Genomic DNA, 17,445 nt, shown 5'->3' on the forward strand with positions numbered 1-17,445 from the left:
GGATGAAGCAGAAAGGCATCTACCACCTCCAGACTCTGCGGGAATGACATTGGACTAATCTACGACAAGCCTAGACCAATCTGCTCTGCACTTCCCCACCACTAACGCCACCGTCGGGCGTGGGAGTATGTTGCGGAATTATGGAAGAAGAGGAAGACGACCGCGTACTATCATCGCGATCAGGGGCTAGAGGAAAAGGAGGCTAATAAAACTCGGTCCGGCTCAGCCATGGCCTCGCGTCTGCGTCCCGTTCCATAACAAGGGGGAGGCAGTAAGACATGCTGGGTGGTGGCGACGTGCCGCGAGATGACGCCATAGCAGCACGTGACGTCGTGTGCTCGACGATGATGTGCGTTCACTTCCTGAGACGCAGTTCACGGTCCGTTCCTGAGACGCAGTTTGTGTCACCGACGCAGACGCTTACCATCACTACCGTCGAGAGAACCCATTTGTGAGTGCGGCCTCAACGCACTGCAACACTCAGGAGCGAGTGCTAACAACGAGTGAGGCAACCGGTGGATGTGCTACGCGTCCTCCTGGTTGCGTGGCTCATCAGAACCACGTGGCATTTGCGCGGAAGGTTCAAACACGATTTACAACATTCTGGGTGCCGGCGATACGCTGCGAGATAACGACAGAGTAACGCGCGCCGGCATGCGTTCGCTGATCACGCGATCACTTCCTGAGACGCAGTAGCTATGCGCCGTGACCGAGAAAACTGCAGTTCGCGCTGCGCACCAATTTCGCTTTAGGGAGTATCGTAATCGTCATGTGATTTTTTAGATTGCGTAAATTCTTTGCTCTGGCTTTTCGTTTGTTGTTTTTTCTTTACTTTCTCCTCCTTTCATGTCTTCCCTTTCCTTTTAAGGGGGCGACTCCTCTCCCCCCCCCCCCATTTGTTATGAAATCCTCCGTATGCCACTGGGGAGCGGGGTAGACAAAAACTGTTTCCGAAGCAGCTTCAAGTGGCAATTTAAGAAGATTGTGGCTGTGACGCGAAAGTCAGAACTTAAACGAAAATCAGAAATTAAATTACATGGTCTTTAGATGTTTTATACAGAAGAAACAAATGTATTAAGTGCCCGAAATAACCCGTTTCCTGTTAAGGCACATAACAATAAATCTAACGCACACTGTATTCGACGGATCTACCACTTGCGTTGAAAATGGGCGTGTTGGTACATGATTCACAAAGCAGCGAAAGAAAGACAAGAACACAGACGAGACGGCGGGTATTGTGCGGATCGAAGTCTTGTCTGTGTCCTTGTCTTTTCTGCGCCGCTTTGTGAATCAAATAGCCCTACTTTTTGTGAAGGATTGACTTGACTCATTGTTTTGTCTGCAGGATGGCAAGACAGCATTGATGTGGGCTGCTGCGGAAGGGCAAGCCAACACTGTTGGCCGACTTGTTCAAGCCGGAGCACGTACCTTGATCGAGGACGCGGTAAGCATCATAGCATGTACTTAAACACCAAAGTTAATTATAACAGAAGGTCGCTTATTATTACAAAATGTTATTATAACAAAAAGGTCTTCAGATCACTTAGACGCTAACGTGCGCGAATGGAAATGCTGTGCCCTTCAGCATTTAGCATGCCAATTGTATTGCTTGTATTCACTGGCGAGGCGCGCATGCAGGCAACCATGTCAGTGCGCCATCACTCGTTACGTCGGGCTCCGCGGGATGGCGGTACTTGTCCGGGCTAAGCACATGACTGGGCTGCACGTTAACAAACTCTACCTCTCCGAACGCGAAGTATTGTACCGAGTCCAATGCGAGGGCGATTAATAACATCTCTGTTGACACCACCGTTGAGAATCGGTTTGAAACGGAGCAGACGACGCACGCCGGCGGTTTTTTTTCTTCTTCGGCGTGCGGGCGCAGTGACCCAAGCCGCGCCATGTCCGTGGCGCATCGGCCATGTCTGTGGCCGTTTCCAGTGTTGCCAAGCGAAGAAATTGACAGCTAAACTTTTCAACGAATACCACCTATACGCAGCGCTCTCAGCAGGGACTCAGAAAACACTATGCAAAGTTTCCACGCGATATCGCACCCACGAGATGTGGTTTTTGAATGCTTTAACACGTCGATTTCATGTACGGGAGGTGCAAATGAACAAGCTCAAAGAAAAAAGGAACGTGCGTGTGTCTTTGGGGAAATGTGCAGATAGTATCTGCACGCACCAAGTAAAAATGAGCTACTGTATGGTTTTACTACACCGATCTTTACATTTCTTGTATCCAGTCCGGTGCGACAGCTGCCTGCTTGGCAATCTGCCGGCGCCATGATGAAACTGCGAACGAACTTTTCAGAAGGATGAGCTCATCTGAAAAGGAACGGTATGTCTCGGTAAGAACAACAATTTAATGCTCAAGTTTTTATTATTTTGCTCTGCCTTTCATATCCGAGGGCAGTGTGTAGTTTGCGTATGCCTGCGTGCGTGTATGCGTGCGTCTGCATTGTTGTGATAATAGAGAGTTTTAGTACATCGTACGGAACACTACATAAAAAATAGCGTGCGTTATTTTCTTACGTCGCTGCAGTGCGCATGCGCAGTACGCTACGTTATTTTTGCGCCTAGCGTATGCTCGTGATACGTACGCAAATTCTACACAATAGGGAGTTTTAATACAGCGTTTGTTGCCTTTGGGTGCGCTAAATGCTAATTTTTTGCGTCATGCTACATAAACACCACGAGGTGAGGTTTAGTAGAGCGTCTCAGCAATTTTGCGTAGCGACCTTACGGCGCCATCTCTCGAATGTTTTGCGAAATGACTCGCCGGCTGATCTGCCAGTCGCACTGATCTACTAAAGAAGTTTAAAAAATATCGCAACAAACTTCACAAAGAAATAGCGAAGGCTAGGAATAATTACTACAATAACCTTTTTGAGAATTCCAGCTGTGATTCTGCTGCTACTTGTAGGAACCTCAATTCAATCTTCAACGTTTCTAAATCACCCACAGTATTAACCGAAGTTACGGTGGATGACAAGCAGGTTAAAGGAAGCGCTCTTGCGAATGCTTTCAATGACCATCTTGTGAATATGACTTTTACAACAATTACAGGCGACAGTTCTAAGTACATGAATCCTCCTTGCCTAGATACAATATATATTACTCCTGCAACCGAGCTAGAAGTTTTCTCGGCAATTATGAAACTCAATAATAGTAATTATTCGTATCCATTCGATCTGCAAACACATCGCATAAAATTTCTTGCGGAGATGATTACTACTCCATTAATGCATATATTTAATATTTGTTTTTCTAGTGGAACTTTCCCCTCTTCTCTGCAGATAGCGAAGGTTGTAGTTATTTATAAAAAAGCTGACAAAAACAATCTTGGCAATTACAGACCTATTTCTATTTTGCCCATTTTTTCTAAGGTATTAGAAAAACTTCTGCATTTTAGACTTACCTCTTTTACAGATACACAGCATTCACTAACAAAATCCCAGTATGTATCTCAAAAAAAAAACTGTTCTGCTGAAGTTGCACTTCTGGACCAAAAAGAATTCATTCTTGAAGCTATTGAAGACAAAAAATTAGTTCTTGGAATTTTTGTAGATTTCTCCAAGGCATTTGATTCCCTTAATGGGAAAGTATTGTTGCGAAAATTGGAACTCTACGGTATACATGGCATAGCGCACAATGTCATCGAGTCATATCTAAGTAATCGTACCCAATATGTTTCATTAAATAAACACCATTCCTCAAAAAAAAAAAGACTATGTTCGAAGTCCCCCAGGGGAGTTTATTAGGACCTTACCTATTCAACATCTATATCAACGATATGGTTCAAATCGATCCTTTAGTTAAATTTGCAATTTAAGCAGATGATACAAGTCTATTCATTTCGGATACAAACTGTGAAGTTTTCCTTAAACGGGGAAATGAAATTTTGCTTAAACTCAGTGAATGGGCATCGTGTAATGGACTAGCTATAAACAGTGACAAGACCAAAGCTGTTGTATTCCGAGCAAAAAACAAACAGCTGCACCAAAATCAAACTCTTTTCCTAAACGGCTCTCCCATTCAAACAGCAAGTACTAGTTTTAAGACGCTAGAAGTAACATTTTCTGAAAATATGCTTTGGGACTTACATACAGATCAAGTAGTAACTAAATTATCACGTGTCACAGGTGCACTTTACCGTCACCGAAACCCGCTTCCAATGAAAACTAGGCTCTTACTATATAAATGACTGTTCTTACCATACATTGAATACTGTTTTCTTGTATGGGGTACCACTACTTCTACAAATATACATAAACTTACTAGATTACAGATTAGAATAATAAGAAATATCTCAAACGTCGTCTCTGACCACCCCGTGCGTCCTCTGATGGAAACACTTAACCTGATTAGCATCCCAAACTTCTATGGTTACCGTCACTGCAAGAAACTAATTACAGAAAGAAATAAATGTTCGAATAGCCTGGTTATTATGTCTAAATTAATTAAAAATGTGCATGTACGGGTTACGAGACATCCGGAGTTCTGGTCGGTCTCTTTACAGAACCGTTTACGGAGATAATATGCTACGAAGCAAAATACCGGCATTGCTAAACAGCCTTCGCAGACTGGGGAAGGACATAGATACCTTATCAGCTAAACACGCGTTTGAGCTATTCCTTAATGGTTCATCATTTTGAACTTTCTATTATTTTCTTGTGTCATACCCCTGATTTTATTAAATAAATTTTGTGTTTACTGGAAGATTGATGCTGATGTAAAAGCATGAAGAATTGCATTGGTCTGTCTTGTATTTGTATGTAGGTGTACTATATACTTGTTACACTTCTGACTCGTGTTCATCGGGATACATGGGAATTTTAGCATGCATGCCAAGTTGATTTTACCTTTGCATACGTATGTATTTGATATACCTGTGCGTAACTATGTACCTATACAATGTTGAAAAATTGACAACATATTCTTTTGTCTATGGTTGACAACAAAATGCTCTTGTATGTACTGTGCTTAATGTTGTCCATGTTAAAGGAGGCAGGGGCCTCATCAAGCTGCCGTTGGGTGGCTTTTTCTCCCGCCTCCTCGTGTACCAAAAAACGCGAAATAAATGAAACTTGAAATGAATGAAATGAAATGAAATGAAGTACCAGAGAGCCTGGACATTTTACAACTATCCAAACAAGTGCAAACAAACGCTTTTCCGTTAGTAGTGAATGCAACACGACCATAACATATGAATATCCTCTTACCTGAGTACGTTCTATAACGAAAGCGTTGACGCCTTGTGGACCTTTTTTCGTGCAATCGCACATAACGCCCTGAACCAAGTTCCCGCGTTCGACGCATACATTTATTCAACTTCAAAACAATCCAGAGATGCTTTTCGAACGAACACAACGTCACGACATGCGTTGCAAGTCTGAACCGCGATTGACAGATAATCGGTTGCCTCCTCCTGTCCGTCGTAAATTCGGCACTCATCTCGCGCGCGGTTTGCGGGGTCGAACAGCAAGTCACTTAACTCTGGCGGGCAAGCCGAGATGGCTTTTAGCCACGCACACTGTACATACCCGATGCGAGGTTGAGTCGTACGTCGCTCGAGAAAGATAATCCCGACTATGGGAAGCACTAGTTGTCCACCCGCACAAGCACAATGTCGCATTTCACCGGGAAGCGAACGCGTCCATTCCACACACACAGCTTCGGTCGCTGGCCTGGTTACGAACCTTCGTTCTAACAGTCAGCGATGTCACGACGATACAGAGCTGCGCGAGGGCGAGGTGCTGATCACGCGACGTATTTAAAAACACAGGAGCAAAGATCTTAATTGGTCCATGGGAAGCAAATTACTGTCCGCAGAAGAGCGGAACCGTGGATGGTTGTCGCGTAACTTGCCACCATGTTGGAAAAGCAAGTGGCCTCGCGTACGCCCACTATTTTGCTGAAATAGCGTCCGCTCGTCTTCATTCCGCTAAACGCAGAACCGGCTTGGCGTACGGCGCATGCGCAGAGCGAGCGACGCAAAGAAATAGCTTTCGCTATGTTTGCGTACAGCGGCGTACGTTATCTTAAAACTAGAGAGTTTTAGTATAGCGTTTTAGCTGTGGCGTTAACGTTTGCGCGCCGCAATCGCAAACGGATAGCGCCTCGTTACGCGACGGTTAGCGTGCCCGCTAACGCTATGGGCGCGCTAAAGTGGTGCTTTCCCCTATTGGCGGTGAGATCTTTGAGTGGCGCCCCCTGGCTCTGACGTCGGTTTAGGGATTCGCGCCGCTGTCGTCTGCTACACTCCGCTTGCGAGGGGCAACAGTGCCTGGGCTAAAAATCGCCCGCTTCGTTGCTGTAGTGCGTTAAAAAGCGTATTTCTAGCGACTCAGTTATTTTGCCAGCTTCTGACGCATCTGAATAATTTGAAGCTGTATCCCCCACAAGTTTGCAACACACGAAGAGATAGAGAACAACTTTCTTCAGAGTATCGGTCAGAAGGTCGTGTGTAACTCGTCCTTTCTTGCTTACTCGCGAGGATCGGCGATCAGAGCTTCTCGATAAGTATTCAAAATGCGTAGGCTTCCCTGCAGTATTTTTGAGATGCTCCTATGAAGACTCAACAGTTTAATACTACGTACCAAGCAGCGGCCTCTACACGCTCATCGCACAGCAGGAAATAAAGCGGCTTTCTTCTGTTTCTTTCGTTGTTGTCTTGTATCGGATTAATGTTTCTTGCTTTTTTTTTCTGCCCAACGCATTAATTTTTCTGCGCCGTCACCAACATCTTATTAGGAGGTTTCGGGATGTTTGGGAGCCTCACAAAGGTCGTGTGGATATTTCCTTCATTTTGTATGGCATACATTCCCTTCTTCACAAATTGGCTTCCATTACGGCTGCGTGCAAGAATGTGCATATCCGCAGCGTGCTTTGTTTATTCACATGCGAATACAATGAGAAGGTTTGTGCTACGCCACCGCGATCGCGCCACACTACTCGAAGGCGGCTTTTGTGCTCCGAATTTCTATCGTAATTATATCGTTATCATAACGAACTGACTCTCAACTCGAACAATGATGACATGATTACGGTGTTTAAGGCATGATATACTCGTTAACTAACGTAATAAATAGTATACCTGCATATATTACATGACTCGAAACCGAAGAAGAATTCCAAGTAGCTCTTTATTGCTTTTCAACCATTCCAGGCGCGAAGAACAAATCCTATTCTACTCGGGATGGAGTTCTATGATTTGAAGAAAATTACTTTTACTCTCTTGTCCTGGACTGAGGACCCGGCCCACTAACCAGATCGATTTAATTGTTAAACAAAGTTTTCCCCTCCTCACATTTCTCCTCCTCCTCCTCTTGAGTGCAGTTTTCCTATAACGCATATCCGAATATCGGGAAGATATGGCTGTGCAAAATGTTCCGAAATATCCCTCCAGGTCTTAACAAACATATATGTGTTACTATAAATTTAACGAAGACGTGACTCGTTTTGCTCAATAAACCTCCATACGGGTTAGATGCCTGGTATAGAATCAACACGCGCGTATATACACACTGGGTTATTTGGAACTCAACCTATAGTTTTTGCAGTCTGTAGTGCATGTCGGCAAACTTTCATGCCTTGACAACGTAAAGTGATGTGACAAAATGCGTTCGAGCGTTCGGCAAGGTTGCAAAAACTGTTTTACCTTACCTATGATTTCCGGGAATCGTGATGCCTTCTGCTAAAGCCGAGAGCCCTGAAGGCCTAGAATTTGTTTTGGTCTTCCATTTTCGCTGTTGTCGGTTATTAGCAGCTGACTGTTCCTTTTGTTCGAATGCTTACATGAGAAGCTGACGCCTAGCTCCGACTCTTCGCGCTCCGCACAGGCGCCGGCAATGTTTCTGCCGTAGCGGTATCCAAAACTATACTTTAATTGACACCATGAGCTAGTGTATGCGATTTTAAGCCTATTATTATAAAAAGTTACCCGCACGTCAATTCTGGTGCGGAAAAGCATCAGACGTTGACCGAGCGCAAAGAAACAGCAGACGTTGACCGAGCGCAAAGAAACAGCAGGGAGAGCGATCCTGAGTGAAGCAGACGACGAATGCGAGAATCCCTAAGCTGACGTCACGGAGGCGCGCTTCGCAGCGCCGCCTGTGTTCGCGCTCACCGCCAATACTAAAGCGTACGTTGAGGCGCGCTTGCGTGACGCTATCACGAGATCACTGAGAGCGAGACCCTCTTCAAAGGGGAACAAGGCGACGGGAACGGAGGAAACGCAGCGCCTCCGCATTTCGCCGAACGACTATGTGAATCTTTTAACTGAAGTTTTAAGTGCAAATCCTTTCAAGACGCCATCAAAGTGGTCAACTGGAAAGAAGTAGTTTAGTAATTAGCCCACAAAAGCGATTTAACAACGGATATGCGGAATGTAGCACACGGATACACGGAACTCGCGATGCGCACGAATCTTCCGATGGATTGACTTCGTGCTAATGCTTTCAAGTAGCCACGCGAAGCACTTCACCTTTTCTCTCGCAGATGGTGCCACCATAATTAACGAACATTTGCATAGCGTGCGGGTTCACTTTTTCTGAAACTCCTTTCGCGCATAGGGCTGGTGCGTTCCGCTCCTAGCTCACGTTACGTGTACGGTAACGCCGTGCCCTATACTAAAACTCTCTAATAAGTTTCCCTTCGCCGCTACTGCTGTTTATTTTTTTAGCCTCAGCCAGAAAAGCATGTTGGAAGAAAGCTAAATAATTAGTGGTCAGGATTCAGAAAACTGTGATGACGTTTAATCGAATGCGCGTGCTTATATTACCTGTTGTTTTCTGACCTAGTTGCATGAGGTCGCGGGTTCGATTCCCGGCCGTGGCGGCCGCTTTTCTGATGGAGGCGAAAAGGTCAAAATTAACCCGGAGCCCTCCACTACGGCGCGCCTCATCGCCAGCGTTGCGTCGGCGTGTTAAACCCTACAATCAATCAATGACCTAGTTGAAATCGAAGTGTCGCCACCAGGTTAGAGGGCTACCCTGACTGGCTTTTATTGTTAGAAATAATTTCTTTCGTAGCACTAATCTCGCACGTATATTTAAGCACAAAAGTTAACGTTTTCTACTACACAATAATTGTCGGTAGTATAGAGAAGTGGTCAGATCGTAATTCTACGACAGCATTACGTTGGTGTGCGGTTAGGGAGGATCTGTTACAGTCAGAGAAGCAAAATTCACAATCTTGATAAATACGTCTCAAGTTCCTTTTTTCAATTAGGTAGTAGTGGCTAACCGAACGCGATAAATCGACGGTGCCAATGCCATCGCGAATGCAGATTACTGAATCGTTCACTCAGCCAGCCCACTCAAAAAGCGTGGATTGCTCTTTTGTATTTGTAATTCACACCCACTCACCCCGTGGCGTGATTTCTGCTGAAATTTTGTATAGCACGGTTCCTGCTGAAATCACTGTGAGGGATTACAGCATAATACCCTCGCCCTCGTCCTCTCGGCACAGAGGAGAGTGTCTCTCCTCTCGGCTCCAACCTCATCGGCTCGGGACCATCGGAACCGGGACGCGCTCTTCAGGGTGTTGCTGTTCATCCGGCGGCGCGTCCAGCGCGGCACGGAGCTGCTGTTGACCAACGGCGTCTTCGTCGCACTGGCGTCGTGCGGCAGGCGCAACTTGACTGACGCGCTCGTCTTGGGGCCTCTGTTTCATCTTTGTGCCTGCCTGCTGCACGACAAGGCTGACTACAGCAAGTACGTGCACCGTGACATGGTGGAGGCCTTCATCCAGTCCGACGCCCTCGAGCTGGCGCGCGAGGTCTTGGGCGACGGGACGGGTGACTTCCAGCGCCGCTGCACGGCACTGCTGCCGGTGCTGCCGGTGGCCGAGGTCGAAGAGGGCTTGCAGTGGGTCCGCGAGCACCTGAGTGAACTGGAGGGCCCCTGCCGGGAATTCGCGGCCAAGAAGGACATGCTGGTCTACTGGACCGAGGGCGAAGACGTCAAGACGGCTGTGATGTGGGAGCGCTACAAAGAGAACTTCACCCGGCTCTACTTGGAAGCCCGCGGGACGCCGCTGGACTTCGGCGGGCACGCGCGGGACGAACAGTCGAAGGAGGCGTGCAGGCCGTTCGCGCACCATGCCCTCCTGCAGAGCACTGGCTGCCGGCCCAAGAGCCCAGTGCCAGCCAGCAAGAAGACCAACCAGAAAGCGCTCAGCAAGAAGTCTGCGCGACCCCGCGCCGTCCCTGCGATGCTGCAGGTGACGTTCAGAGAGGACACCCGGGTGGTTGAGGAGAAACCGCCCAAGGTCCAGCCGTGCCCGCCGAGGCCCGAGGTGAAGCAGCCCGCCACAGAACCCATGACGGTCTTCAGGGCGATGATGTCCAAGGCACCCGCAGCGATAACCAAGGTGCTGCCGCTGGTGGGGTATGCGAACGCCGTCAAGAGTAATCTGCCTAAGGAGGAGCCGCCGCTGGAGCAGGTGGCTACGGTATGCACTTATGTTCCTGCTCTTATCGTACCTTCACATTCATTTCATACCTTCACGCCACCCGTACAGCTGCCCGGTCCCTATAGGGACCGGGCAGCTGTACGGGTGGCGCCACCACTCGGCGCTCCCCTCGTTAGTGGAATGAGCCTGTGCATTGGACTACATAGCCTCACGTTGTTTTTGTCGTGTTTGCTTCGGTTGTTTGAATGTTTTGGCGGTGAAGTGAGCGGACATGTGAGATGAAACGAAGTCTAGACAGATGTGTTGGGTTCTTAGATGCAGTAACGGCTACGTAAACTTGTCGGACGCTTCTAAATTTGGGTATCGGCTACAATGGCATGGGCGCTTTTTGCAGCGATGTACGCCTGGCAGCACCCATTCTGAGTACGCATAAAACTACTATTATTCGAATTTTTTCTTCCTAAATGCACTAACGGCTCCATAAACTTGTTTGACGCTTCTAAGTTTGGGAACGGGCGACACTGACATGAGCGCTTTTTACAGGGCTCTGCGCCTGGCTGCGCGCTATCTGAGTAGGAATAAAATATTAATATTAGTATTTATTTCTACCATTTTAAATTATCTTCACTGGTTTCATTGACTATGGTTTCTACGCCAGCCTTAGCGATGGGATACCTCGATACGTGTGCTTTGAAGAGAAATGCACTTGCGTACGAGATGGATTACCGTGTAGCCGTAGAAGTGTACTTTCTTTCTGTACCCGTAAGCCTTGTGCCTTCGGTTTTGGTGAGCGACACTGTGACTGCATGGGAGCCTGAAAGCCGAAGTGGAACTCCCACGTTTGTGGTGATAATTTTATTAAGAGCCAAAGTTATTCACCCACCCAACACCCCAAGCTACAAACCATCCCTCCTCTTCCCGTTTTCCCACCTGCGGGGAATAAAGGCTGGCATCAATAGTTTAAAAATGTGGCAGTGTTAATGTCAGCCGGTGTTATTTAATGCTTAAGCATTCCTTACAGAATTTCTAAAAAATCGTGTAATGCCTTGTGAACACACCAAAAACGCGCGATTAGTTGCCTCAAATATGGGTGCACCAGCCCGAGTCCTCCAGCACAGACAGATTCCGACACGCTGAAAAAGTTTAGATTTGGAGAGGGGTGCATGGAAGTTCAAAATTAAACAGTAAAATCATCTAGCTCTCTCTCTTTAATGATTGCGATGGTTGAACGCAAAGCTTTCTTCGTGCGAAATCGAATGGGAAATGGTGAAAGTCAAAGACCAAACTTCGTGCTGGTCAAATTCGAAGCTCAGTTAGACAAAGTTCAAATCCATAAGGCAACCAAGGTAACACACACGAGAAAGCTTTGCTATAAAACAACATCGTCGTTAGACGGAGGAGTGCATGATTTTTCAAGGATAGGTGGCAGCTTGTAAACCGACCGCAGCATTCAGTTGTGAAACTGAGTACAGGTTTCGGGCGCCCTCCTGTCTCGCCTCCTTCAGCCACGCAGGAATTGGTTTTTGAAAAACCATTAACCAACTAGCCAGCAACCATTGCAATTCTTGCAAAGCAATGCTCCTCCACGACAAGCAACGATTCCCGATAACTGTTGTAAGAGCATTTCTGTGAACTTAAACACGTTTCAGGCGTAGCTAATGAAGTTACGGGAGCGTCGACCATCACAGTTTGTTTTGAGGTAAATCTTAGAAGACACCCGCCAACTTTGCCTTTCGCTTGTGCACGACACCGTTTCGTCGTCAGCTGCAAAGGCCAGCGCGGTAGCATTCCTGGATCGGTAGCACACACCGGCTTTGTGGGAGCATTTAGCTGCAATATACTCCTCGATACGCGAAATTGCATGCAGGCATGAAAAAATCGCATGAAGGAACGGACTTTCACTTCCAGCTCTACTTCCAGCCTGGCGCATTGAGCGTCGTCTGCTATTTGTAAATACTGAGTATGGGCGTTTATCACGCACATGGCATGCCTCAAAAAGGTCACATCCATGCCCAAGATTTACCGACCTGAAAAAAGCCGCTTTGCAAGCCGCACCACAGAAAAAAGACAGAAAGCCATGAACAACAACGCTGCGCTGACCGCCACCAGCATTCCACTGACGAGCCGTTCGCCACAGGCGGCGCTGTTCGCTGAAGCGACGGTGGTGCCATACAACGGCCGCCCGGTCCCTATGGCGCTCCGCTGTGCCTGTCAGCTTGCGAGAGCTGGGTAATCTCGCACTCGAAGGATGCTGAGCGGCACGGCAAAGCACCGTAGCTGACGACACAGCGGCGGTCACTGCGCATGCGCCGGCTGTCTCCGATTCTCGCCACATCTCGGCGCCAGCGCTTCGCGGAGCGCAGCGGCCGCGCTCTCACTAAGGTCCCTGAAATTAGGGACCTTAGCTCTCACCTGTTCCTTTTAACAGTGGACCGCACTGTACATCCTAAAGCAACTCTCTAGTTTAGCTTCATCGCAGTGCCCTCAATTAGCAAATCTATGCGGCAACAACAAAATTTCGGTGAATTACAATGGCGAGCGTATGGTTTAACTCAGAAGTTCGGTATCCGCTGTGGCATCATGCAATACAAGCATGAAGTTCCGCGCTGCGCAGTGCCATATCGCAGATCGCGTTTTTGAGTCAAGTTGTGTGCACGTTCTGGTCATACACCAAACGAGCTTCGTTAGCGGTACAACCTGGTCCCTCGGCCACAATTTAGTGAAGCTGAAACACGGGATTGCGTACCTATATGCGCGACACCTCCGGGCGCTGCTTAGCAACGCTCGTTGTTGCTCGGGCAGCATTCTCTCGCTCTGTGACATTGATTAGAGCGCCACAGTGCCTAGCAATGCAGACGCCTCTCGCTGTTGCCTCTATCTTGCTTGTGGCCATTTGTGACCTTGATTGACAGGCTTCCACGCTCTGCCAGAACATCAAGCGCAATCTTAGGACATGGGGCACCTAGCGCTTTCGCGCTAAGAAGACAGAGGCACTCAGTAGAAGCTACGTAGTCAGTCGCAGTTTTCGTTGAGTCACACTTCTGTTTGCTGAGATTAGGTACACACGCAGAAACCTGTTTATGTGTTGCGGATTGCAAACTTACTCGGCGGGGAATTGGAATTATTCTTATATATTTTTTGCAACATTTACTGGTACTCTTCCCACGACATTGCGGGGGGCTCCCTAACTGGGAAGATATCATGGGGGTTTCAACTAAATCCTAAAATAGTGTTTCGATAATCTGTGTTGAACCTTCCACTTAACAGAGTGAAATGCTCAGAAAGGAAGATGCCGTTACTTCAGCATCCTTCCGCTTTGGACTTGGATACGCTTACCTCGTGTTAATTCGCTTGGATACATTGCAAGCAAAATACATTATAATCCATTATGCCGAACCGCAAAGCTTTAAAACTTTTGAATGCGGCTCTTATTCTTCAGTAGTGCCCCACCTGCCACGCTCACACCGACAATTGCGCTTATGAAGATGACGACGCAATGATAGGGATAATGATGGAGAGATCTTCACTGCTGCCATGCTCAATGTTATCCTTTTTTGGTCTGGTAATGGTGAACAAATGCTGGAGGTAAAGCAAGCGGAGATCCCGGGCGAAAGCTTGCACGTACGCGCTCTCACCGGTAACTAATCACACAGTTTCCAGGGATCCTGTTGTTCTTCGTATTTTTTTTTGTTTTTGCTGCGATTTTTTGCATTTCATGCGATCCGGTATTTTACAGGGGCTGCACTCATTGTTTACGTATCCAATATTCTCGGCTGCCAATGTCACATTCTATTAAAGAAATCTGCAACGTTTAAGCATTTATTGAACGGTCATGCCATAAGCACGTTAGGTACGTACCTTTCATCGCACAGGGTGTCGTCCAACTCATGGACTTATTCAGCTTACATCAAGTTTAAAAAGAATCCTCAGTTTCGCCCCGTGAGTGTTACCGACCTCATTAAAGGATGGTAAATGTCACATCACCTCGAATTGCAACTTTCTTTTCTGTCCGACCTTTGCGTAGAATTCCACAATTAAGACGACAGCCTACATAGCCGGCCAAAGCGATCGAGTACAGTGTTGCCGAGTCCTGTTAAATTTGCCGTATCGAGGCGAAAAGGGAGACACTGCATATAGCTGAAAAGATAACTTTGAAGGGGAGGGAAGAAATACGGAAAACCCTTTGACTTAACTCCCATTCTCTTACTGCCCCCCACGCTTTCCCCACCTCTCCCGCTTTGGGTCTTAAAATATGGGGTACAAAAAAGTTCCGCGGGCTTTCTCCGTCCGAATCGGATTCTTCGAGGATCAGGAGTATTTGATCTCCCGGGCGCGGGCTGCTGAGAAACCTGAAGGCGGCCTGGACTGAGGTCACCACCCACTCTCCTTTCCCCTCCTCCTTTCCCCTGAAAAAAACATACGTGTTATTCCTCAGTAGCGTAGAAATTTGGGATTGTTGGTACATAACTTTCAAACATGTAGCGCAGAAGATGGAAGACACAGACAAGTAGACACACATGGCGCTGTGTGTCTACTTGTCTGTGTCTCTCGTCTTCTGCGCTACATGTTTGAAAGATGGGTTATTCCTCTTTCTGGAAGAAAAAGATCGACAGGCAATCCGATTTGACACATGTCCAACGCACTGTTACATTACGGGATACTAAGCGTGATTACGTCGTAAGGCGCAGCCCAGAACTTTAAAGGTCAAGTCGTACAGGGATCCTCATTATTGCTTGCTTAGTGCCATTAGATTCAGTTATTGGCCATTGGGTTCTTTGACGTAAATGATACGTACTGCAGTTTTCTCTAGAGCACTCCTTCACGTTTTCTCACGCCTAAATGTATGGAATAGAAGCCGTGGTGTCTTTAGATGTAGCCAGTGAAAACCTCGTTATAGAGACACCAGCGCGCACCCTTCTTCAACGTCAGTTGCACGCGTTCCGCTTAAGAGGCATCCTTATCGGCGTAAAAATCTGCGTGATCATAACCCTTTTTTCTCTGGCATCACAAAAACATCCAAGGATATTTGTTCACCAGATAGCAAAGGGACGAGAAAAGACGTGGAACTAAAGCTAAATATCTCCAATTCAAGAAGGAATGTCTTTCGCAAAACCCTAATCGGTAATAAAAAGGATTGGTAATGAATTCGCCCAGCGCAGTAGTATTTGAAAGTGCTTGAAACAAAGTTAGATTTGGAAGCTTTTGACCACGCCGAAAGCGCTAGATGCTGCTTATCCACACGCGATTTAATACGAAATGGTGCCTTGTCCACCTTTATTCGGATCAGACTCAAGTACCATTAATTCAAATTGAGCTCTATTTCTCATTAACCCTCCCCCATTCCCCTCTCGTGACACAAAGAAATCTACGCCGAATGTGGTAACATGAAGCGTAAAAATATGCATAGTACGGATCGCACCTTTAAGAATAGTAATAATAAGAGTAATATTAATTATGTTTTCATATACAATACCTGGCGGCATACAGAAGAAGGCCACAAGGAACGGTGCTGTGGGGGGTCTTCGTTCAGCACTTTCAAGGATTTTAGCCCTGTTCATTTTTCAGCTACCTATGATGCTTAACTGTTGGCTAATCGAATACTGAGAGTAACCCTCAAGTGCAATTTCTTGAGAAATGTCTTGTTTCTTTCTCGTATTTTTAGCAGGAAGACACAAAGCAGACTAGATTCAAGTTTACCGCTGATGGGCTTCGAAATGTTGACAAGAAACTGGACTATTCCTTCTTATTAAGTCCGATAATATCGCCGGACGATGGCTCTTGTTCGTCTCAGCCCCTCTCTTTAGAAGCTTACGCCGAAAGCATTTGTCTACGTCGTGTGCACAGTGATCCTTCGCTAGAGTCCCTAAAGACGAAGACAGCGATTAAAAACAAGCTCCAGGGTCTTGAGCACAGCCCATCCGGAGATTCGGCACTGAATGGGGAAAATCGAGCGCACCCTGCACCCGGAATCATTGGCCCATCAACAGTTGCAAAGGGGACTGGAGACAATAGCGCTCTAACCTGCGGTAAAGCTCACATGAAGTTCGCGTTGACTTCCACGGTAGTGCACTACGGTAATATGCCCGCGGAGCTGGCCTCCGTGAGCCAGCCGCAGAGGCTCGAACAAAGCGTTACTGTCTCCGACAAGTGCGAGCGTATTCTAGCCTGCCGGAGGACGCACTGCCTGCAAGAACACATGTTAAAAGAAATTCTACAATCCCGAGAACTAAAGACGGCAAAGGACCAGGATACTGCGTCGGCAACCCTGATACTCGCACAGACATTGTTCAGAGCGATGAACTGTCTGCAGCTGAAGACAGCTGACAAGACCAAAGGCACAAGGGACGCCCGCATAGAAAACCGACCCTTGTGTGCCGTCGATGAAGACTGCGGAGACGCATCGACAAAGCAAGGAAAATCGGGGACGGAAACGGTGTGGCTGGGCAGCTTCGCTTCTGTTGCGGCCAAGGAAGCTGGCCAGGAAGAAAAGCCCACACTGTCGGCCGTCTGGCTGAGTGAAAACATGCGCTGGAAGAACGCCTTCTGTGAGATCGCCAACGTTCCGCTGAGCACGCTTACCGACGTCCATGGCTTTTTCTACAACCAGGAAAAGAAGAGGATATTGCCCCCTGCAAGGTAAGGCATGGCCATCTGGCTGAAGTGACGAGCGGCTGTCATCACGCTGCCCTGCCGCTTAAATCGCCTCTTATTGTCTTGTTTGCAGGTACAGCGAAAATATATCAGTGCATTTGGGGATCGCAAAGAATGGGAGAGAAGTCATCATGAAGAAAATACAGTTCTCACCAACCGCATACGAAATGCTTCTCGAACGTATTCGTAACTTCAGGCGGCTCGATATGACCCACGCAAACATCGTTGAATGCCACGTACGTACAGGCAGGTGCAATTCCTTAATATGAAATTCAGTGGGCGCTCCCCGTCCCCATTCATTGCCGAAATTACTTTTCCTTGCGACGCGTTTTAAATTACTTGCATGAAATGGCAGTAAGTTTTGCATTTGGGCATC

The 17,445-nt window shown here is 47.2% G+C and overlaps 1 protein-coding gene across 1 annotated transcript in view; it reads left to right on the forward strand.

The window, feature by feature from the left end:
- The first annotated feature begins 1,347 nt into the window (after window positions 1-1,347).
- Window positions 1,348-17,445, forward strand: part of LOC144171958 (uncharacterized) — a 45,625-nt gene continuing 29,527 nt past the window's right edge. Inside the window, exons 1-3 of the mRNA XM_077700999.1 lie at window positions 1,348-1,444; window positions 2,246-2,350; window positions 9,474-10,457. Coding sequence (XP_077557125.1) covers window positions 1,364-1,444; window positions 2,246-2,350; window positions 9,474-10,457 — 1,170 coding nt within the window. The 5' untranslated portion in view covers window positions 1,348-1,363. The remainder of the gene's footprint in view (window positions 1,445-2,245; window positions 2,351-9,473; window positions 10,458-17,445) is intronic.

Source organism: Haemaphysalis longicornis, unplaced genomic scaffold (assembly GCF_048455015.1).
Source record: "Haemaphysalis longicornis isolate Haplotype H1 unplaced genomic scaffold, Haemaphysalis longicornis Haplotype H1 scaffold_1, whole genome shotgun sequence".
NCBI lineage: Eukaryota > Metazoa > Arthropoda > Arachnida > Ixodida > Ixodidae > Haemaphysalis > Haemaphysalis longicornis.